We start from the raw sequence: 24,522 nt of genomic DNA on the forward strand, positions 1-24,522 counted from the left end.
GCTCAAATTTCATACCTCGTCATCGATGATATGTAGTAATGGGCCATTTCCTCAGCAGCAATACGAACAACGGTGATTCTGCCATGTTGGGCTGGACATTTCTGTTGCTGGGTTTTGTGTGGTAATTTTGGTTTGTCTTTAAACCCAACAGGCTAGTGTTCGTACTATATGGTCTGAATTATTAAGGAGACATGGCATTAGATCTGGGGATAAGCCTAGTCTCAGTTGTCACCTGTTTTCCAAGCCCGACACTCATTTGAAGGATCGTAATACTTTACGTTTATATTTAAATATATAGATGATTGTGCATGCAAAACTAAAAAAACAAATCAAGTGTTACGGGATTGGCCCAGCCTCTTCTGATATTGGAAAGGTTGAACATAAAGTTGCTTGTAGAAGTATTAAATGCATGTAACAGAAAGGAAAGTTGCTATTTATATTTTCTGATTGTTTTTTTTAATCTCACAGTTTCGAACCGACAACTGTAGCAATCATAATTATTTTTGGTCTTTGTGATTGGATAGTAACTCTTGTGAGCACTTACCATACCAGACTCCGGGTCCATTGCTGGCTATGCGCGCCGCCTGCTACTGTTTCTGCGCCTCTCCACATCTTCCCTCATCGTGAATCTGTTGTGGGCTCAGATATGGGAAGGTTTTGAATTTTGTTTTTTTAGTAGCGTTAACGGTCCCCAGAGAGATCGGGTCTATAATTATTTGGTAAAATATTATTTGACTTTCAATTATTTTCGTTCGAACATGAATACTCTAAAAATAACAATCATTTAAACTCACTCGATTGCGATTTCTTTTTAATCAAGTGAGAAATGACGAGTGATAATTTTTTATAACGTTGATGAAGAAAACTCCAAACTGAAGATAACTATAAGCGAAGGAGAATTCAAGTTGGTTTTTGCTTGTTGGATGTAGATAAAATTTAAAACCTTTATTTTTACCAAAAGTATCATTCAAATGATTACTTTTTAAAAATTAACGTTTATTTTTATTAGCTTTAAAATAACATATTTTTACTGATAATCTATATTATATAAAATAAAAATGCATCACGTCAATTATATCTTCTAAAATTATAATTGATTATATATATATATATATATATATATATCTTAATCTCATATAATTATAAGTATATACAGGTATATATACATTATCAATAATTGATAAAAATCTCTAAATATATATTACCTTATAATCATAGTAAGATTATTAAAAGAAGTAAGCCAACTACCGACTAACAGCTGGATAGGGTTCCTAATAGTCCAACTACCACCTATCTAGCAGCCCAATGGTTATCCAATCGCTCAGCAGCTTCGTATCTATTAACAAAGAAAAAACAAACGATTTTGCATCATGGGGATATCAATCAAAACCCACAAGAAGTTATCAATTTAAAGTTGAACTTAACAAAAATGTTCATATAAGTCCAACTGAATCCATCCACTTGTTAATTAAAAGTTGTATACTTTTAGACAAGCGATAGCATCCCTCTACTTATTAAAAGAACATTTGTAGTGAGAGGATTAATTATTATTATTATCAGCTATTAATACTTAATTTTTTTTTTGAAAAAAATAAATTGATAGTATAAGAATTATGTAGTTATAAATATTAAAATTATATATAAATTATGTAGTTATAATTATTTGTACAAATAATATATACCATAAAATAATATTATATCAATAATTATTTTAGTGATTGATAAAAAATAATCGAATCAAAATTATATATATAATCGTATAAAGTCAAAATTTACGTAGTGTAGTTTATATTTTACCAAAGTTTATAATATATTTTATATTTATCGCTAAATTTTATTTTTCATTTTTTATATAAATATGAGGTGAATTCAAGGTAGTATTATTTAAAAAAACTAACCATTTGGCAATGAACATTCGTAGCCTTACATTCACAATATTCAAACTTGAAATCTTAAAGTATAATAACATATCCTTTAACCAATGAAATCGCTTTATTTTTCATCTTTTAAAACTTCATTTTCAATGAAAATGATATTTTATTCCCAATTATCCTTATTTTATTTTAGTCGTTTTGGTCGCTTAGTAGGTTGTCTAATTTGAAGGTTTATGTATGGATATATATATATATATATATATATATATATATATATATATATATCAAATGGCGTTAAATCAATTATTAACAATTATAAAAATTATAAAAAAACTGAAAAATATGATAAATTTTAAATATATAAGTTCTTCAAAAATTATTAGTTTTTATCAATTAATTTTAAATATATAAATTATGAGAACTGAAAAGTTATTTTGATTCATATTTGTTTTAAATATTTTAACTTCTAACATTTCATTTCGAACTAAAAAATCACTGTGAATGAAAATTGTTAGTTCACAAACAATTAAAATTTTAAAAAAGATATTATTTTACCTTAAATTAAAATATTAATTCGTGAAATGAAATATGAAGGAATAAAGATGAACAAATTGACCAACCGACCAAACGTGATTGCTATTTTTTTCATGTTAACTAACTTTTATAATTATTTAATGACCTAAGGAAATATGAAGATATAAAGATGAGCAAATTGATCAACTGACTAACTGTGATTGCTATTTTTTTCATATTAATTAATTTTTATAATTATTTAATTATTTAATGTAATAATTAGTTTTTTTTATAAAATGTGTGTACTAGACAAATCATTTTTTATCTATAGATTATACGTATTGAACATCTAAATATGTTTGATTCTATATTTTTTTTAATATAATGTATCAACAAAAATACTAATTAAATTAAATTCAATCAATTATAATAATAAATTATATATATGTACAAATCCACTCGCCTACATATTCACCCATCCCATTAGTAATTAATAAGATTAAATTATAAAAAATAAATTATATGCGACAGTATAAAAGTTGTAGTAATTAATAAAGTTTTTACAGCTTCAAGTTTTAATTTAAAAAACATACCAATCAACCATATATTGTATAGTAGTAACATGGTGGTAGAAGAAAACGGCATAGGTTTTTGGAAAGTATTCTAATCTCATTAATATTCATTCATTCAGCCATAAATCGATTAAGAAAGAATCCTGACAATGGCCACTGGCATCGATTATCCATCACCTAAATGCAGATAAAACCTTACTATTTCCTTTAAGATCAATAAATATTTTCTCTGAATACAACCCACCATTGCCTAGAACTGCTACGAAAAACCATGGATTCCGAACAGCAGCTTAATCAACAAATCTTGAATAACTCCGTGCCTGATGATGATAATCACCAGCCACCCTCACACGGGTCATCTGGAACTGGTCATGGCCATGAAGTGGACTCTAGGCTTGAGAATGTTTTGTCAGACCCGGAGCTGCCTTTCTTCAGGCGTCTCCGATTTGCCTTGTTGATTGAAATGAAGCTCCTTTTCCGCCTAGCGGCACCGGCGGTCTTTGTTTATTTAATCAATAACGCCATGTCCTTATCCACTCGTGTCTTTTGTGGTCATCTAGGCAATCTCGAGCTCGCCGCTGCCTCTCTTGGCAACAGCGGAATCCAACTCCTTGCTTATGGCCTCATGGTACTGACACTTAACATACTTGATTCTTTTTAATATTCGAGACATTCAACGATCACTTTATGAGTTTATTTATCTAACTAGGCTAGGGGTAACTAACGTTTTGCAGCTAGGAATGGGGAGTGCTGTGGAGACTCTATGCGGACAGGCTTATGGGGCACTTAGATACGGCATGTTAGGGGTTTACCTTCAGAGATCAACCATTGTCCTTACTTTAACAGGGGTCCCATTGATGTTGGCCTATGTGTTTTCCAAGCCAATCTTGATCTTACTAGGCGAACCGCCGGAAGTTGCATCTGCAGCTGCTGTTTTTGTCTATGGTTTGATCCCACAAATCTTTGCTTACGCTGTGAACTTCCCAATACAAAAGTTTCTTCAATCTCAAAGCATTGTGAATCCCAGTGCATGCATATCAGCCGCCACGCTTGTGGTGCACCTTCTGCTAAGTTGGTTGGCAGTATACAAGATTGGTATGGGTTTGATAGGTGCATCTCTGGTGCTCAGCTTGTCATGGTGGCCCAGGCGGTGTACATCAAGATGAGTGACAAGTGTAAGCTTACATGGTCTGGGTTGAGTTTGCAGGCGTTTTCTGGGCTTTGGGACTTCTTGAAACTATCTTCTGCTTCGGCCGTTATGCTGTGCTTGGAGACTTGGTACTTTCAGATACTTGTTTTGGTCGCTGGTTTGCTGAAGAATCCCGAGCTTGCATTGGACTCCCTTTCTATTTGGTAATATACGTGGGATATTTTAAAGTGATCATCCATTCATCCTATTATTCTTCGTCGTCTAAAAAATTCACTTAACAATGAGGTCGATATCTCCATTTTCACTGCCAAAGGATTATATAATTATATCCTGTCGCGCTGAATTCCATGAAATTGATTACGTCGGGAAACGCAGCACGTCTATAGGTTTAATTTGATCATTTGCTATGGGTGCAGCACGTCTATATCTGGTTTGATGTTCATGATTTCAGTTGGGTTCAACGCAGCTGCAAGGTTCGTCATTTTTAATCCATAAAGCACCCAAAATAAAGTACACCCTTTGAATTCAATCAGGTAATTTAAGCTCAAATCCTGCAATTGTTTCTGTTTCCGTTAAAACAGTGTTAGGGTCAGCAACGAGCTGGGAGCGGAACATCCCAAGTCGGCAGCATTCACGGTTGCCGTTGTGACTTTGATTTCCTTCATCATTGCTGTTGTGGAAGCTATCATTGTTTTGGCTCTACGAGACGTTATAAGCTATGCATTTACCGAGGGCGAGACGGTGGCGAATGCAGTCTCGGAGCTATGCCCATTCTTGGCTGTCACTCTTATTCTTAATGGGATTCAACCAGTCTTGTCTGGTAAGAAAATTTTCAGCCACCAGGTTTGAGGTTCCAAGTTTGTAAAAATGAAACGAAATCTGATTGATGCAGGGGTGGCTGTTGGATGCGGATGGCAAGCATTTGTAGCATATGTAAACGTGGGATGCTATTACGTTGTTGGGATTCCATTGGGCTGTGTTCTGGGCTTTAAGTACAACCTCGGTGCAAAGGTAAAGTCCGAGGCATTTGATTCCATTATAACATATTGGTAAATAAATAATGTTTTTCCCTATCTTTGAGCAGGGAATATGGTCCGGGATGATAGGAGGAACATTGATGCAAACCCTCATTTTATTATGGGTGACATTCACAACAGATTGGAACAAAGAGGCAAGTCTCTTCGAAACATCCGACCGTCTAAATTTGTTTAAAGTTTATGTCCTATGAATTGATAAACCACATACCGAAATTTCAGGTGGAGATTGCCAGAAGGCGGCTAGACATATGGGAAGACAAGAAGCAGCCTCTTCTTAAGAACTGATTGTTGAAGGTATCATTAAGCTTTGCTGGTAACCTACTATCATTTTTGTTTATAATTTGAAGTCTTAATTAATTAATCGATAATAGGTAATATTTGTTTTTAAACAATTCCTATTTAGTGGAGGAGAGTAGTTCCTAAGTCCAACCGGATATTGAACCCATAACCTAAGAGAGAAAATATGTTAACTAAGAGTTTTTAACCATGTACTCTAAATATTGTTTACGATAAACAATATTATTAAGTACAAAAGAAATTGATAAAGAAAAATATTTGATGGGAAAAAGAAGAATAATAAGGAAAAAACATGGAAAATAATCAATAAATTATAAAAAAAATGAGAATGCCGAAACTGAATGAAAAATCAAATAATTGAATAATAAAACGATAATAATTTAAAGACTAATTATTTTACACTTTTATTATTACTAGTTTGAATGTATATTCATAGAATCGTAGAATACCAGATTCCAATGAGCTATTCGAGAACCGAAATAGCTAAAAAAACAGTACTTTTTTTTTAGCATTAATTAGGCCGTGTAGGTGTGGTTGGGTTGACCACAAGCCAATTGGGCACCGCCATCGAGCCAATAAATAGTTAAGGTGTAATTGATCAGACAGTCCGGCAGATGGAAAAAATAGGGGAAATTGTCTGATTTGTAGATCTTTGGAGCACTCACAGGTACCAACAATTTTCAAAGGCTTGAATGTGCCTGCTGGCTTTATGGCCAACATTTCAGTAAATAAGAAAAATGCTGAAAGTTGAAACCCATGTGAGTAGATTGTCTCAAATCTCAGCTAATTGCTTTTGGATCTTTATCATTTTTATGCACCTTGCTGGAGTGAGGACCACAATCTCATAACCCTCACCTTCCTTAGGAGTTCATAAGGGAAAAAAAGAAATCTATAAGATGCAAATTAACCAGCAAACCAAAACATAGGTGCTGGAAATGCCAATATATGAAAGGACAATGAGAATAATAAATTAAAAAAAGAACTTGTTATTTCAAAAAGAAGAAAACACAAATCATTCTTATATCTCAACAAAGAGAATGTATATCTAATTGCAACGTATGTTTTTCAAGTGAACAAAGGACGAGGAAGGGTGGCAATGGTTCCATGGTGTCTACCACTGCTAAACAAGCGTGGTCATGTCTTCAACTGATTCATAACCTGCTTGTAAACACCGATTCTTGCTGCCGAAATACTAACCGACACACTCTTCCTTAGCTTCTTCAATCTCCTGCCAATCTTCACCTTTAGCCTGCACAATCTGATTCGTATAAACGATGGTTTTCTTCTGCATTTTGCTTGCTCCATCACTTTGTAGATCAAGAACTGAGCTCGTCGATGAATTAACTCCTCTGGGTCTTCCTTATCCACCTTTGAGTACCCATTTGATCTCCCCAGAATCGCCATTTTTCTTCTATGGGGGGGGGGAATTATACTATCAAAAGGGGAGTTAAAGAGAGCAAGATGAGTCTTTAGATTGAAGCAATATTTATAGAGAGGATGTATGTATCAAAACTACTGAAGAAGTCATATGGTGATGAAGCTGTACATGTGAAGCGATATTAATTTCATAAAATAAAAACAATCATAATGGAGAGATACATGTTTCCAATTAGCTGGCCTTTTCGTAGTGTGAAAACTGATCTGCTTTGCTCAGGAAACACCATGCCATTGCCACTAGTTTATTACAGAATCCAATGGGGGTGATATTCTCAATGAATCCATGGCATTTCCACCTAATTAGAACTTGTACGCTTTCCTCTTGTAAATATAATTACTGAAAAAGAGTATTATCTACCATGTTCTCGTAAATCAAGCTAAGATCAAGTTCATCATATGGTAATTCCGCTTATTCATATTTAATTTCATAATTGCATGTATAAGAAAGGATATGAAATGAAGCACGTGGCTGGATATCTGGTTTAAGCTGGAGCATATGGTCCAGCTATTGATGAGATTTGACTTTTGAGAGCATACCATAAATGGGAGTAAAACTCAAAGACAGAATTTCGGTGTTGTATTGGCTGAGTTGGGCCAGAGATTCGAAAAGAGAAGTATGAAAGTCAAAGGTAGCAAATCTAAAACTGACCAAATTTCCACCGGCACGATTGGCACAGCCCCGTTGATAAGCAAAAATTATTAATTAAAAAAGTGAAGTGAGTGTTTATTGTCACATATTATACTATCAAAAGGCATTTCCTTTTTGCAAGTCATTCTACCAATGATGGAATGTATATTGCAGATAAAACAGTTGGACTCAAAGTATGTTACTGAAAATGAAGATAAATTATTTCTTAATAACCTTTGCCAAAAAAAAAAAAGATCTTACACCAAAAATTCTGTAGAGCTGAAGCCTATCTGCAAAGGATAGACTTTTAACAGACTAGGTTCTTAGTTTGCAGGTTATTCTCTCAATAAGTTCATCACAGTCCGTGCTTCTAAGATTTCTAGCCACCAGGGGAACTCCAACGTATAATAAGCTTACACTGACAGTGTAAAAAGCAAACTCATTGAAAGAACATGATTGGAAAACCAAGAGAAACTTCCTCTTCACGGCAATACACAAAACGGACTTCTAAGATTGTATATTACACAGTTTTTAAGGGTATAACAGGTCAAGTATATAGTATGCACAGGTATACATATTTCGAGAAATATGTATATTTTTAGTGTCCAAAACAGCACTTTGAAAACGGAAAATACATCTAAGCTAACTAGTAGTTTATAAAAAGACTCCTAAGAACTTGAACGTTATTGAATTCATTTTAAAAAATTATTTAATCATCCAACATGGCATCAATTGACCAAAAGCTGCATCATGCTTAACCCACGGATCCCTCGAGCTTCAAACTCATGAGTTGGTTAACCTCAGCACCGAACTCATCAGGAAGTTCATTGAAAACGTCACGGCAAAACCCAGAAATCATGGCAGCCATGGCCTTCTCATACTCGATTCCCCTCTGCTGAAAGTAAAACAACTGATCTTCACCCATTTTCGAGGTGCTGGCTTCATGCTCAACACGAGCTGAGGGATTCTTAACCTGTTCAATAACAACAATCAAATCATAAGCAACAAAATGGAGCCCCAAACTTCTTGATGCAACAAATAACAACAGAGAGTCTTGCATAGGAATGTAATTCCATTTTAAAAGAAGTAACTATTACATTACAAACATCAAAAGCAGATTCGCGTCAAAACAAGAATGAGAATAAAACTCTCTCCTGACTGGCATTCAACTGCTTTCTTTGGGTCAAATAAAGGAGCTCCTTTTGGTAAACACGATTATGAAGCACGCACGGTATGGGAGTAAACACTGTTTCAGCAAAGAGTAATAGACAGTTGGACACAGATGACAAGAAGTTGGACAGACGGGAGAACACATGTATGACAAAATATCAACCCAACAGGTTGTGTTCTGCAGCAGTATATTACCATGGCTAAACAGGAAAGCAAATAAAAGAAGGGGGTCACCCCACTTACCCAAAATGTATAATCATAAAAAAGGTGGTACTAAAAACTTGTACAGACACAAATATTTTAACATAATATCAGAGAAAATTGCCAGTAAATCAAAAATTCACACCTGAATGTAAGGATAGGTGTTTGCAGCAGCATTATCACCAATAAGCATCGAATCACATTGTGAGGAATTTTTAGCATTCTCAGCCTTCGATTGAACCTGAACCAGTCCCCTATAACAGTTTCTTGAATTTCCAGCAGAAATACCCTTCGAGATAATCCGACTTCTTGTATTCTTCCCCTTGTGTATCATTTTTGTACCTGTGTCAGCCTGCTGATAGTTATTCGTGAGTGCCACGGAGTAAAATTCACCCACAGTGTCATCACCCTCCAAAACAACACTTGGGTACTTCCAAGTTATGGCAGACCCTGTCTCCACTTGCGTCCAAGATATCTTCGATCGGTCTCCAGCACAAAGTCCACGCTTAGTAACAAAATTATAAATCCCACCTTTTCCTAGCTCGTCACCTGCATACCAGTTCTGCACAGTGGAGTATTTAATCTCTGCACCCTCAGCACAATACAACTCAACAACAGCAGCATGAAGCTGATTCCTATCATAAGAAGGCGCAGTACATCCTTCTAAATACTCCACAAAACTTCCCTCATCAGCAACAATCAAGGTCCTCTCAAACTGCCCGGTCTCCAATGCATTAATCCGGAAATAAGTCGAAATCGGCATCGGGCATTTCGTATCCTTCGGAATATAACAGAATGACCCATCACTAAAAACAGCTGTATTCAAAGCTGCATAGTAGTTATCGTCACTAGGCACAACTCTCCCCAAATATTTCCCAACTAAATCAGGGTACTCCCTGATTGCCTCAGAGATCGAACAAAAAATGACCCCAGCCTTTTCTAAAGTCTTCTTATGAGTAGTAGCAATTGAAACACTATCAAGAACAGCATCAACGGCAACATTAGCCAATCGATTACGTTCATTCAAAGGCACACCCAACCTATCAAAGTACTTTAGAAGTTCAGGATCAGCCTCATCTAAGCTATTTAAACTTGGCTTCTTTTTAGGCGCAGAGTAATAACAAATATCCTGGAAATTAATTGGCGGGTACCGATTATCAGACCATTTGGGTTCTTTCATTTTCAAAAATTTCTCATAAGCATTCAATCTAAACTCCACCATCCAATCAGGTTCTTCCTTCAGAGAAGAAATTAAACGAATCGTCTCTTCAGAAAGCCCTTTGGGTATCGCAAACGAATCGATATCCACAGTGAAGCCAAATTTTTTATCATAATCACGGTTTCGAAGAATTTCCTGGATTTTCTCATCGTAGGACTTACCTGATGAAGAGCTGGGATCGGACGTGAGGGTTTGCGAATCGAAACCAACATCTGCTCTGACCTTTGTAAGCCTTGAGTTTGGGGGTTTTGAGGTTATGGGTTTGACGAAATCGAGCTTTGGGTAAAACCCTCTAGGGGTCTTGGTTGAATCTGAGATAGGCCGTGCTGAGAAGCCCGAGATGCCGTTGGCTAGCAAGGAAGACATGGTTACGGCTGTGTTGTTTCAGGATAGAGAGAGAAAGAGCACCATAAAACAAAACAACAAATAAAAGGAAATCAAAAGTAAACGTGTGAAATTAGAAGTCTAATTTCTACTTTTTCTTGGCTAGGATAAGGTATCGTGGACAGCACACACAGACCACGAAATTATTTTAGGACCCATCAATTTTTACTAGTTAATTTACAGTTAATCAATTCCGGCGCCTGTGGCCTAATGGATAAGGCTTCTGACTTCTAATCAGACGATTGGGGGTTCGAGTCCCACCAGGCGTGTTTGATATCTTCTACTAACAATTTAGACGAGAAGAACACACTGAATAGCCCAAATACAATTAATTATACTTTTTGCGTTTGCTCGCATTACAGTTTTATATATCCCAACGAACTGAACAGCCACTCCAAAGAAATCAAGAAAAGGAAAATCAGCAAAAAAAATCGATTTAAGTTCACTCAAATGCTTTACGATTTAAAAAAAAAATTCAGATTTCTTGATTATTCACCACCCATTTTTCCAGTGGTTTTGAATCTATCATACAACTACAATGCAGGTACGTCAATTTTCTCGTCCTTTCCTATTTAGAAACTATAGTGTTACTTATATCATTGCGTTCAGATCACTGAGTTTTTTTCTTCTCTTTTTTGACGGAATGAGCAATATATATATTGGGGGGATTGTGTGTGAGTTCATAACTTAGCAAGATTCATTTGCCTGTTTATACTGTGAAGAAGATGGTTCTTTTGTTATCTTCTTTATTTGCACCCGTTGTAACTTGCAATGTGTTCAAAAGGGTGCTTGCATTTTTACTCTTGCTGATTTGGGTTATGATTATGGGTTAAACTTTTCTCGTATTTGGGGTTGTTTTTCTGATCCTAGAACAACATAGTTCTGTTGGGGGGGGGGGGGAAGAAAGGGAAGGCTGCCTTCTTCGAAAATATAAGTTGCGCTGCGTTGTTTTATAGAATGGTCTCTTGCTTGTTATGTTTGTTATGCATAGGTATTAGAACTGTCCCTTTCATATTGGCCCGTTATTGCTATTTTCCCTGTATTCTCTTTTACATAAAGGTGTAGCTCTATTGAGTATCATTTCATGTTGGAAATTGTTTCAAAATCATGGACCAAAAATGGGGGTTTTGTTTGGCAGTACAATTCATATAAGGCCAACCAGTAAATTGCTGTAGGCAAAATGTTAAAAGAAATAGACAAACAAGCAACACCTATGGCTTGAACTTTGGTTGTTCATCATGACATCAAATCTGTCCCAGAATTTCTTGGTCATGCTTAGAAGTCTAGACATCCTTCACAGATAATGTCTATATTTTGATTTTATCCCATAACTAAAAAGGCTAGTTGTCTTTTAAGCTCAGAACTCATCAACATCTTAAACATAAAGAGAATCTTGAAGTACTTTGTAAATTTATCATCTGTGTCGGTGCCCAAACTTTGGGAAGCGTCTATCTATGATATCACAATGACTTGTCATGTTTGAATTTGTATCCATCTGGCTTGTTCTTGAATCTACCAATTACATAGATCACCTTCTTGATATGCTTATTAAAATCAAAATTTTAGGTCAAAATCTGGGCCTACTCCAAGAGAACACTTAAGCTATTGCACCAAATAGGCGATCTTTATGTTTATAATAATCGAGAGGATTTCTTAATGCTTAGTTTGGCATATTTGATTCTTGTGAAATACGATTTACTAGCATGGCAAAAGAAGTAGTACTAGTCTTGATTAACTATGTTTCGCACCATTTTCCCAGTGTACTCAATTCTTGTGTTGGCGTATTGATGACAAAGGTTTTAAATACCCTTGGTGACTGCAGGTAAGTTCAGGAAGATTATTGTAAAAGGATTCGTAATAAGATTGTATAAAGGAGGTTGTGCATCCAATTGTGGAGGATGAGTAACCAGAGTCGAGGAGCAAGTTTATCTCGGACAGCATATCCCCCTGTGAAGCGGAGACGTGGGCGTCCACGCAAGGATAGTAGTATTCAAGGGGACAACACACCTTTGACACATCCATATGAGAATCTCAGAAACGAGCAGAGTGTGGGAACTAGTGACCCTACCTCTAATTGTTGGAAGAAAAAGTCAAAAAGGGGCTGTATTTTTTCAGAAATTGGGGGCACGAGTTTTCAATAATGGGGGCACCAATTTTTTAATTAAAATATTTTTGGGTTAATTGTATTTTTAGCCACTGCACACTTTAGGGTATTTACAAGATTGGTCTCTAAGCTTCAACTATAAATACCCTAACCCATTTAGCTTAAAAATCATCTCAAAATCACAAATCATTTCTTTCTCTCAATACTAGAGAGCTTGTGAGTAGTGAGTGTTTTGTAAACACCTCTAAATTTTCTCTCTTAGCAAAACATCTGCAGCAGTCCGGAGACGTAAGCAAAAATTGGCTGAACTCCGTTATCAATTTCGGGTATTATTTTTTCGTTTTTTATTTCATATTCTCACTAATCTGGTTATAGGGAAATTACTCGTACTTGTTTTATTTCCCAAAAGCTGGTAATCATAGCTTTTGGTTGTGAATTTTGTCAATTTTTTGCGATGTTACTATTTATTACTATTCACATTAATAGTGAATTTTGTTAATAGTAAAAATTTTGTCGGCGATACGAATTTATCGACGGAGGTGTTCAAATACACGACGGTTCGTGGAAATTGTCAGAAAAGATCCAAAGAAGCCATATTCGAGTGGGAGCGATGGTGCGGACTTTGACTTTTGGAATATACAGATTGAAGATTTTCTGTGCCAGAAAAATCTATAACAACCTCTCTCCGGAAAGAAACCAGAGGGCATGAAGAATGAAAACTGAGCTCTTCTCGACAGACAAGCCCTCGGAGTTATCCGACTGACGTTATTCTGCAATGTTGCTTTCAACATAGTAAAGTAAAAGACCATGACGGGTCTTGTGGCGGCTCTCTCCAGTATGTATAAGAAGCCATCGGCTTCAAACAAAGTTCATTTGATGAGGCGATTATTCAATTTGCGGATGACAGAATGAGCATCAGTGGCTCAACACCTAAATGAACTCAATATAATTACAACCCAATTGAGTTATGTGGAAATTGAGTTCGATGATGAAGTTCGAGCTTTAATTCTCTTATCATCTCTACCAGACAGTTGGAATGCTACTGTTACAGTAGTCAGCAGCTCGTCGGGAAACAACAAATTGAAATTTGACGATCTTCGGGATCTGGTACGGAGAGAATCGGGTGAATCATCAACCTCCTCAGCCTTGCACACGGAGTTCAGAGGGAGAAATTCAGAAAGAAATTCAAATTGTGGCAAATCCAAATCCAGAACGGGAAAATCAAGAACATGAAAGAAAGATTTTACCTGTTATAACTACGGCAAGAAGAGTCACTTTAAAAGAAATTGCCGAGCATCGAAGAAAAATATCGGCGCACATGAATCTGCCAACGTGACAGAGGAAACAACCATGATTCTATGCGTCAACAGTCCGATTGAATAGTAGATCTTGGATTCAGGGTCATCTTTCCACTCCACCTTATGCCAAGAAATCATAGAGAACTATGTCAGTGGTGATTTTGGGAAGGTTCATCTAGCTGATGATGAAACCTTGAAGATCGTTGTAAAAAGAGACATCCGACTAAAGCTGCCAAACCAGACCACCTGGAAGCTGACAGGAGTGAGACATATTTCTAGCCTCAAAAGAAATTTGATTTCTGTAGGACAACTTGATGGAGAAGGATATAACATAACCTTTTCAGGCTGTAAGGTGTTCCCTGAAGAGGCATGTGCATCACAACACAGATTGTTGGTTTTGGTGTTCCGCGTATGCCACAGGCAAAGCACTCTTAGGAGGGCTAAACTAGGTAAACCTAGGATCCTTTGGAATAACTTACATGGAGCGACAACTGATGACTTTAGGAGTAAGGTTTTGTCTCATACAGGTTTTGGAACTACAAACTCAAATAATGCAGATATGTTATGGAAAAATATGACAAATTCAATCCGAGAGGTGGACAAAAACACCATTGGTTGTCGACAGGGAAGGTCAGGGAACATAAAGAATCGTGGTGGTGGAACGACAAAGTCCAAACAAAGGTGAAGACTAAGCAAACTTGCTTCAAGGAGTTGCTACAATGCAATGACGACGAAGAAAGATCGAGAGTTAAACAAAGATACAAGGAGGCAAAGCGGGAAACAAAGAAAATAGTGGCTAAAGCAAAGGATAAGGCATACGAGGAAATGTACAATAGATTAGACACAAAGGAAGGACAAAGCGACATCTTCAGGCTTGCAAAATCCGAGGAGAATAGGAAAAAGGATCTAGGTAGTATTAGGTTTATTAAGGATAACAATGGTGTTCTTTTAGTGAAATATCATAATATTAATAGGATTTGGGGTAGTTACTTCTTGGGCTTATTTAATAACGGTGTCTCTCCCTGTAGAGATAGTAACATTGATGGGTCAGCCGACCATTATACTACGGCCAATGATTGTCCTACAAGTAGGATTGAAATTGAGAAAGTCAAAATGACCCTTAGAAAGATGGGGATGGACAAAGCTGTCGGTCCAGATCAAATTCCTATCACTGTGTGGTTGACCCTAGGAGAAGAGAGAGTTAAGTGATTGACCAACATCTTTAATATTATTTTAGAGACTGCAAGATGCCAGTGGAGCGGAGAGAGTCTACGGTGATACCAATATATAAGAATAAAGAAGATCCTCAATGTTGTGGTAACTAAAGAGGTATTAAACTACTCAGTTATACCATGAAGCTATGGGAAAGAGTGATAGAGGCTAGGTTGAGACAAGTTACTAGGGTTTCGAAAAACCAATTTGGTTTTATGCCAGACAGGTCTACTATGGAGGCGATTTATCTACTTCGACGACTTATGCAGAAATATAGGGAAAAGAATAAAGATCTTCACATGGCGTTCATTGACCTTGAGAAGGCGTATGATAGCGTACCCCGAGATACGATCTGGAAGACCTTGGAAAAGAGACAGACCCCAACTTCTTATATCCGAGCGATTCATGATATGTACTGTAGATCTACTACATACGTCAGGACTACAGTTGGCGACACCGAGGCTTTCCCGGTGGAAATCGGACTCCACCAGGGGTCGGCTCTTAGCCCTTACATCTTCGCCTTGATTATGGATGACATCTATTGTGCGACACCAGACGGTGTTCCATGGTGTATTCTTTTCGCTGACGACATTGTCCTAGTTGCTGAAACAAAAAAATGAGCTGAATAGTAGACTGGCTACCTGGAAGACTGCTTTGGAAGAAAAAAGTTTAAGGATCAATATTGAAAAGACAGAGTATTTATGTTCAAATTTCAGTGGGAACCAAAACGATGAAGATGTAGAAGTATGCATCGATGGGCACGTTCTCCCCTCAAAGGAATGTTTCAAGTACCTAGGGTCTATGATACATAAAAATAGGGGTGTAGATGATGACGTTACACACCGTATAAAGGCGGAATGGCTAAAGTAGAGGGCTGCTACTAGAGTTTTGTGTGACAAGAAGGTGCCTCTAAAACTTAAGGGAAAATTTTATAGAATGGTAATAAGACCAGTGTTGATGTATGGATCAGAATGTTGGGCAATCAAGAAAGATCACGTAAGGAGAATGAAGGCCGCAGAAATGAGAATGCTTCATTGGACATGTGGTAAGACTCTGTGGGACATGACACCAAACTCTGCAATTAGGATACCCTTGGGGGTGGTGCCTGTATCCGAAAAATTGAGGGAGTGAAGACTACGGTGGTTTGGGCATGTCCTTAGGCGACAACCGTCGGATGTGGTCAGGAGGGTAGAGTCAATTACAGTCGATGGTTCCAGAAGGAGATGACGACCAAAGAGGAAGTGGGTAGAATGCTTGAGATCTGATTTGAAGGATTTAGCACTTACCGAGGACATGACCTCTGACAGGAAAGTATGGAGACTTAAGACCAGGGTAGCCAAGTAGTGTGGTTCACAACCATAGGGTGTAGCATCTTTGTCTTCTTTTTAATGCATCTGTAGTAATTTCCATGACTTCTACTTCTATACGTTTCTGTCATTGGAATCTATTAAGGCCCAGAACTAGAGTAGCGGAGTAGTGTTGCCTTAGTTTAGATGGTAACCCATTTGACTTTATTCCTTCTAGTAGCTCGTTATCGTTGACTACTGTGTATTCATTCCCTTCATGTTTCCTCTTTTTAAATTTAGCCGGGACTTATATTTCTGTTTATATGCAGAGATTATTACGTAGGGATTACTTCCCATTACATACGCGCATATGAAGACTGCATATGAAGACTGTTCAACTATATATTTATTTATTTATACATGCATTGTATTTTATCTTTATTTTTAATTTCCTTGATTGCCGGAGATCTTCCACGGAAGCTGCTCTCAACCTAACGTTGGGGGCAGCCTATTACACTACCTCTCCCTTACCCCATTACATATGAGAATAGGGTTTTGTTGTTGTTTTTAGTCTGTGAATGGAAGATTACCAAATGAGCTCTTGTCATTGCTCGTGGTAAGAAGACTGGTACTCTCTATGTAACCTCAAACTTAGAGAATATCATTGTTGCAGCAGATGCTGATGCAAAATCAAACCTATGGCACCAAAGGCTTGGTCATATGAGCGAGAAAGGGATGAAGACACTTTTGTCAAAAGGGAAGCTGTCGAATCTAAAGAATGTAGATGTCGGACTATGTGAGAATTGCATCTTTGACAAACAAAAGAGAGTCAGATTTGCAAAGATTGGTAAGATACCCAAGGCTGAAAAGTTAGAGTTGGTTCATATTGATGTATGGGGACCATCTCCAGTTCCATCTCTTACAGGCTCATTATATTATGTCACCTTCATCGATGATTCTACAAGGAATGTGTGGGTTTATTTTCTAAAGAAGAAATCAGAAGTCTTTGATACCTTCAGAAAATGGAAGGCCATGGTGGAAAATGAGACTAGTTTGAAAGTCAAGCGGTTAAGGTCTGACAATGAAGAAGAGTACAGAAATAGGATATTCAGAGATTTCTACGCAAACAGATCAAGATGGAGACAACAATTCCCATGACACCGCATCAGAATGGCGTAGCAGAGCGCATGAACAGAACTCTGAATGAACGTGCCAGAAGCATGAGGATACACGTCGGATTACCCAAATTTCTATGGGCTGAAGCTATCAACACTGCAGCTTACCTGATCAACCGTGGGCCTTCAGTTCTTTTGGATGGCAGAATACCAGATGAAGTTTGGAGCAAGAAAGAAATAAACCTTTCACTTTTAAGAGTGTTTGGTTGTATTTCTTATGCACACATAGACTCTGCAGAATACCAGAGGAAGTTTGGAGCAAGAAAGAGATAAACCTTTCAACTGTAGAATCAAGCAGCTCCAATACCGAAGCTGAAACAAAGGAATTTGACGAGTTCGAGGAGATTTCTGGAAATGATGCTCAAATCAGTCCTGAAGCAGTTCAAATCAGTCCTGAAGCAGTTCAAGAAGAACCAGGCACATCGGAACTAAGACGCTCCTCTAGAATTCCTAAACCAACCCAGCGGTATTCTCCTTCTTTGCACTACTTGTTGCTGACTGACAATGGTGAACCATAGTGCTATGATGAAGCAATGCAAGTGGAGGATTCAGTCAAGTGGGAGTCTTCCATGAAAGATGAGATGGACTCGCTTATGTCAAATCAGATATGGGAATTAGCTAAATTACCACCAGGCAAGAAAGCGCTTCATAACAAGTGGATTTACAGGATCAAAGAAGAGCATGATGGGAGCAAACGCTACAAAACAAGATTGGTTGTCAAAGGCTTTCAGTAAAAGGAAGGTATTGACTAGAATGAAATTTTATCTCCAGTCGTAAAACTGTCTACAATCGGACTGGTGTTGAAAATTGTAGCTGCAGAGAATTTACATCTTGAGCAGTTAGATGTAAATACAATTTTCCTTCATGGTGATTTGGAGGAACAAATCTATATGAGGCAGCCAGAAGGCTTCATAGAGGCAAGCAACAAAAACCTGGTATGCAGGTTGAAGAAGAGCTTGTATGGTTTACAACAAGCTCCTAGACAGTGGTACAAGAAGTTCGATAGCTTCATGAGTAGCAGTGGTTTTACCAGATGCCAAGCAGATCATTGTTGCTACATCAAGAGGTTCGACAACAGCTTCATTATTTTATTTTTGTACGTTGATGACATGCTCGTTGCAGGATCAGACATGCAAGAGATTATAAACTTGAAATAAAAATTGTCGAAGCAGTTTGCAATGAAAGATCTGGGCTGCAAAGCAGATTCTTGGGATGAGGATCAAGAGAGACACAAAGTCGGAGACTTTGATGTTGTCACAGGCTGAGTACATCAACAAAATATTCTCCAGGTTCAACATGCAAGATGCTAAACCAGTAAGTACACCTTTTGGTGTTCATTTTAGACTCTCCAAAGAACAGTCACAAAAAATGAAGAAAGAACGTACACACATGGTGAAGGTGTCGTAAGCCTCAGCAACTGGAAGTCTGATGTATGCCATGTTTTGTATCATACCAGATATTGCTCATGCAGTGGGAGCTGTTAGCATGTACATGAATAATCCGGGCAAGGTACACTGAGAAGCAGTCAAATGGATCCTCAGATATCTGCGGGGTACCACAAACAAAGCACTTTGTTTCAAAGGTGGAGATACGATACTGACAGGCTATGTAGATGCTGACTTAGCCAGAAATGTCGACATCAGAAGAAGCACTACAAGGTATATCTATACTCTAGGAGGAACTGCAGTGAGCTGGGAATATAGTTGCTCTCTCCACAACTGAAGGAGAATATGTCACTGTTACGGAAGCCAGTAAGGAGATGGTTTAGCTCCAAAGTTTCTTGGAAGAGTTAGGCAAGAAACAAGAAAACAATGTCTTGTATTGCGATAGTCAAAGTGCTATCCATCTAGCAAAGAATCCGTCTTTTCATTCCAGAACGAAGCACATACAATTGCGATATCATTTATCCGGTCTCTTCTGGAAGATGGGATTTTGAAACTTGAAAAGATTAGTGGAGCTCAAAATCCGACAGACATGATGACAAAGACGGTGACCACAGACAAACTGAAGTTGTATTCAGTTTCAGTTGACATGCTAGAATAACAAGACTAGAAATGTTGTTGCATTGATCGAGGTGTGAAGACGGATTAAAATCAGTCTTCAAGTGTAGGGATGGCAACGGGCCGGGTATTGGTCCCCCCGTCCCTGTTTAAAAAATCGGTACCCGTCCCCGTTTAAAAAACCACGGGGATTTAAACGGAGATCCCCGTCGGGTAATCGGGGAAAATCGCGGGGAAACGGGTATCCCCGTTTAGCATAAACGGTTATTTAAACGGGTATTGGGCCGGGTATTGGGTCGGGTATTGGGTCGGTATTGGGCCGAGAATCGGGCCGGGTATATATATATATATATTTAAATTAAATATATATTTTTTATTTAAATTAAATTTATTAATATTTTATATATATATATATATATATATATATATATATATAAATAATTATTTTTAATATTTATCGGGTCAGGTATCGGGGCGGGTAATCGGGGCGGAGATTACCAAACCCGTCCCCGTTTATCATCCCCGAACTCGACCCGTTTAATTCGGTTTTCGATTTTCCCCGTCGGGTTCGGGTTTTTTTGCCATCCCTATTCAAGTGGGAGATTGTTGGAAGAAAATGTCAAAAAGGGGGGGCACCGAATTTGGTGACCTAATTTTTAATTAAAATGTTTTTTGGGTTAATTACATTTTTAGCCAATGTACACTTTAGAGTATTTATAAGATTAGTCCCTAAGCTTCAACTATAAATACCATATCCCATTTAGCTTTAAAATCAACCCAAAATCACAAATCATTTATTTCTCCCAATACTAGAGAGCTTTCTTATGAGTAGTGAGTGTTTTGTAAACACCTGTAAATTTTCTCTCTTAGCAAAAGATCTGCAGTAGTTTGGAGACGTAAACAAAAATTGGCTGAATTTCGTTATCAATTTCGGGTATTATTTTTTCGTTTTTTATTTTGATTTCTCACTAATCTGGTTATAGGGAAATTACTCGTACTTGTTTTATTTCCCAACACTAATGACATGGTAGGACAGATTGTTTCTGGTGTCATTGAAGGTTATTTTTATGTTGGATATCTTATTAGTGTTAAGGTGGGTGATACCAACACGCACCTTAGAGGGCTTGTATTTATACCATGATGACTCACTCCAGTTACTGCTGAAAATGATGTAGCTCCAGATGCTAAGATGTACGAAAGAAAAAAGATTTCTATCCCATCTGAAAATGCACAGGATCATGCCCATGTTGTGAGTTCTTCATCAAGGAAAAGTGAGAAGTCTGTTGAGCGTAAAAATGATGCACCTAACCTTCCAGAACAAGGTCCTGTAAAAGGTCTTCCCCCGGGGAAAAAGGTCCTGCAAGAACAAATCTTAGATCCTTGAGTGCAGAATGATAGGACCAAATATTAACGTATAGGTACTTAATGCATATGAGCCAGTGTCTGCAACATTTACTGCTACTTTGCTAGCATCTGAGAAAGTAAATCTGAAGCCTCAAGTTGAAGACAGGGTTGTATATTCTAATCTTAAGCCCGAGGAATTGTTTCGTGATGATGATATATGATTTGAAGTGTCCAAGCCAAGCTGATGAAAGGACCAAATATTAATGTAGAGGTGTCTGCAATATTTACCGCTACTTTGCCAGCATCTTTGAACCTTTTGTTTGAACAATTTTAACTAAATATTATTCTCGGTTATATTGTAATATAGCCCTTTCATTGAAGATTCAAAATGTGTAATTAAGGATCTATATTGTAACATTTTGTTTAGATAATTAAAATTAATTATTTGAACAATAACTGTAATATAGCCCTTTCATTGAAGATTCAAAATGTGTAATTAAAAAATTATTTGAACAATTTTAACTAAATATTATTCTCGGTATGATGACTTATTTTAAAAAAAATAGGGCAAAAAGTCATTGAACCTTTTGTTTTCCTAATTAATTTTAATTATCTAAACAAAAATTACATATATTATCTCATTTCCTCCGCTATTTTTTATGATTCATATCACAGTAGTCCGGGAATATAAAATATGGAATTTAAGGTATATTCAAATAAAATTGGGGCTAATTTGGATTTTTTTACATCAACTTTTTTGTCACAAATCAGTTTCCGTTTCGGTCTTATAAGTATGCGGTGTACTTGCTCTAGACTCTACAGTCTGAAAGTGAAAGCCAACGGATCTAGAAAGCTATTTCACTCTTTTGAATCTGAATGTTGAGGGAGAATTCTAAATTGCAACTAAGTCATGGTATGGAATTTTAACCTTTAGTCTTCCAAATAGAGGTAATTTACTGGTTTCTATTCTTGCCTTCAACTCTTCATTTTGCCTGGTAATCAGCAATTACTTGGTGGATTACCTGCTCGTTACTGAATTTAGAGTTTATTTCTTGGACAAAATTCTGGGTTTAAAGTGATTGCTTATGAAATCTTTTGAGTTTTGATAGATTTTTATTGGTTTCCTCGCTGTAATTGGAATTGTTGTCTTCTCTCTCGTTCTCTAATTCATCGAGGATTTTGCTAGATTTCATACTAGGGTCCGTATGGATTTACATTTAAAGAACCTGTTTGATAGATTCCAGGAGCAATTTGGTTCTGGTCCCGGCCTCGGTCCTGGATCTGGGACATGCCTTATGAAGGTGGAAGGCATTTCTTCTAATTTTATAAAGCCCCTATTTAAAGCCTCTGCAGCCCTATATAGAACTGAACCTTGGAGGAGATTGCGCCCTGGACATCTGTTTGGTATCCGAGTCGGGAAAGAATCAGATTGGTCTGGGAAAAAACAGCCTTTTCCTTGTTCCCAGTTCATTGGAGGAGATGGTGGGGATATCGGGTTTTATATGTTCAGATCTGAAAATGATGCTAAGAAGATGACAGGCTCAAGGGAGACAATTAAAGTCCCGAATGTTGAGCTTTTGAGGGTTACATATGAGATTGAGAAGTTAATGTTTCCTTCCAACCGCAAAATGATCAAGTCATTGTCACTGGAAGCATCTGGGAACGATCGGTTTCCTGTTATTGATGTGACACGCTGCACATCTTCAGGCGAGCTTCAGTTTAGGAATCCTACCCTGGAAGAACTAAAGTTCGTCTACGCATTCATGAGAGCCATTTCCCTGGTGCACCCATTGCTTCAGGCAGATAAAGAAGGTGGTTCAAACTGGACAAGGTTGATACGTTTCGACCCCTTTATTGAAACAGTTGACATTCAGTGGCCTCCAGAAATGGCTAAAGGTCATGAACTTGTTGCTGTTACAATCTCTCATCCGCCTGGTCAGGCATATGAAGAAAAGACAAGTTCAACAGCCAGCTCAACGCCAACCAAGTATGCAGAGCCACCAGATGATGCCACCTTCATGGATATTAGAGTAAACTCAAATTCCAGCTCAAGGTCCTGTGCAATGTGTGAGAAAGAAGTTCATGGAGAACAGTCTCTCAGCTGCGGGCGATGTCGAGCAGTGGTCTACTGTACTTCTCTCTGCCAAAAGCAGCACTGGAAGGAATCACATAAAAGCATGTGTGGTCTGTACAAAGCTATGATGGAAAGGGAAGAAGAGCTTGTAATGAAAATTTTCATGTTCCCTTGCTTGGCTGACCAACCTTGTAAATGGCTTGAATCATTAGGTATCCATCAGAAAGGGATGTGGAGAAGGAAGTGCAATTGTTATTCACACTGCCCTTTCGGTCTCCTTCCAGTTAAAGGTGGGCTATGGGATTCCTGGGGTGGGTTAGATGAGGAAGAATACCCTGGTGATTTACCCTTTCGCAATCAATTACGAGATGGGATCTCCAGCCCTATCCTGCTCTCTGGTTGGTCCGAGTACTATAACCTTCGATCTCTGCCATTGTCGAGTCCTGTTGCTGATATCCTTTCCCACCCTTTGACAGTATATTATATATTGACAGCTCTCAGTATTAATTCAAAGAATCTTTTACTAAAAGGAAAGGAGGTGATTCTTCACTACCTGGGGCCAGAAGGAGAGATGGATTGGATGCCTGCATTTGCTGAGATCAGTCACTTATTAAACGGGTTGGGAAATATACAAATAGTTATGGTTGGACCTGAAGTTCCAACGAGCTTGTCAGGTACAACATCAGGAATTAGCAGCAGAGTTAGGGTGAATCTAGTCAGGGGTGTTTATCAGGAAGAAGCCACCTACTTGCCTTCACCCCATGTTATAGTTGCACTGAACTGTGCATTGGATAGGTACTCCAATTGGGGTGGTGCTCTTGATTTGATTAAAGCCATCGGAGTCCCTGCTTTCTTTACCGAGCAGTCAGAAATTTTGTGTGCAAATGCTAAACAGGTTCTCCGTGGTGCTGGACTACATATCACCCACCCTGTGGCACCAAATCCCTTCCGATCTCCGGTGAAGAATCACAATTCTTCCACCAATCTTCCTTCTTACAGCAATGGATTTGTGCTGGGGGTAAACACATGACTCAAGTTTCAGGAACTAGCGGAAGTTAGAACCTAAAGTTTGTCATGATTTTATTCTTGAAACATATATTGTATGCTCTTGATTGTTTTACCTACTGATCACAGGTATTGCCTGAGAGTCAATGTGGGAATGAAAATCTAAATGTAATTGAGTTGAATTACCAACTAGTTGATGTAAACTTCATTGTTATTCCGTCATTTCTGATTAAAAAAACAACCAATGCTTGTACGCGAGTTTTATGTTCTCCCTCTGACTGTGAAAGTACCGGATATTATTCTGCTTAGGTTTTGCCTTGTTGGCACATTTCATTACTATTGTTGGACACAGTTTCCTGGTTTCAATGTGATTAACAATTTTTGTATCTTTTTACCGCAGTAATAAAACTCTTCTTAGAGCATCTGTCTATTAAAGAATTGTCGTTTTCATATATGTTTTAACTCCTTTCTCATCCTACAATATGAATAGGATCAATTACTCAATTTTATACACGGATAATATCCTATCCTAATGCTAACAT

The 24,522-nt window shown here is 37.5% G+C and overlaps 2 protein-coding genes, 1 non-coding gene and 1 pseudogene across 5 annotated transcripts; 3 read left to right on the plus strand and 1 right to left on the minus strand.

Annotated features, from left to right (window-relative positions):
- Positions 1-3,215: 3,215 nt before the first annotated feature.
- On the plus strand, positions 3,216-5,480 carry LOC120121764 (annotated as a pseudogene).
- A 131-nt stretch (positions 5,481-5,611) lies between these two features.
- LOC120121769 (zinc finger MYND domain-containing protein 15-like) lies at positions 5,612-24,249 on the plus strand. Of its 3 annotated transcripts, XM_039141054.1 has the most exons (3): positions 5,612-5,622; positions 6,016-6,025; positions 22,077-24,249. In XM_039141054.1, the coding sequence occupies exon 3, from the start codon at positions 22,107-22,109 to the stop codon at positions 24,003-24,005; it is 1,899 nt and encodes a 632-aa protein (XP_038996985.1). In that variant the 5' UTR covers positions 5,612-5,622; positions 6,016-6,025; positions 22,077-22,106; the 3' UTR covers positions 24,006-24,249. The 3 variants fall into 3 exon arrangements, with proteins under 3 accessions (XP_038996985.1, XP_038996988.1, XP_038996986.1); XM_039141057.1 differs by lacking the exons at positions 5,612-5,622; positions 6,016-6,025 and adding an exon at positions 21,664-21,814 and having other exon boundaries at positions 22,139-24,249; XM_039141055.1 differs by lacking the exons at positions 5,612-5,622; positions 6,016-6,025 and having other exon boundaries at positions 21,903-22,151; positions 22,224-24,249.
- LOC120121770 (UPF0051 protein ABCI8, chloroplastic-like) lies at positions 8,115-10,557 on the minus strand. The gene is made up of 2 exons (XM_039141058.1): positions 9,025-10,557; positions 8,115-8,481 (listed from the first exon to the last, which is right to left on the minus strand). Exons 1-2 carry the CDS (start codon positions 10,462-10,464, stop codon positions 8,263-8,265), a joined length of 1,659 nt encoding a protein of 552 aa, XP_038996989.1. The 5' UTR covers positions 10,465-10,557; the 3' UTR covers positions 8,115-8,262.
- TRNAR-UCU lies at positions 10,679-10,751 on the plus strand. Its single transcript has one exon. It is a non-coding gene; the product is annotated as a tRNA-Arg (tRNA).
- Positions 24,250-24,522: the final 273 nt, after the last annotated feature.

Source organism: Hibiscus syriacus, unplaced genomic scaffold, assembly GCF_006381635.1.
Source record: "Hibiscus syriacus cultivar Baekdansim isolate YM2019G1 unplaced genomic scaffold, ASM638163v2 tig00110383_pilon, whole genome shotgun sequence".
NCBI lineage: Eukaryota > Viridiplantae > Streptophyta > Magnoliopsida > Malvales > Malvaceae > Hibiscus > Hibiscus syriacus.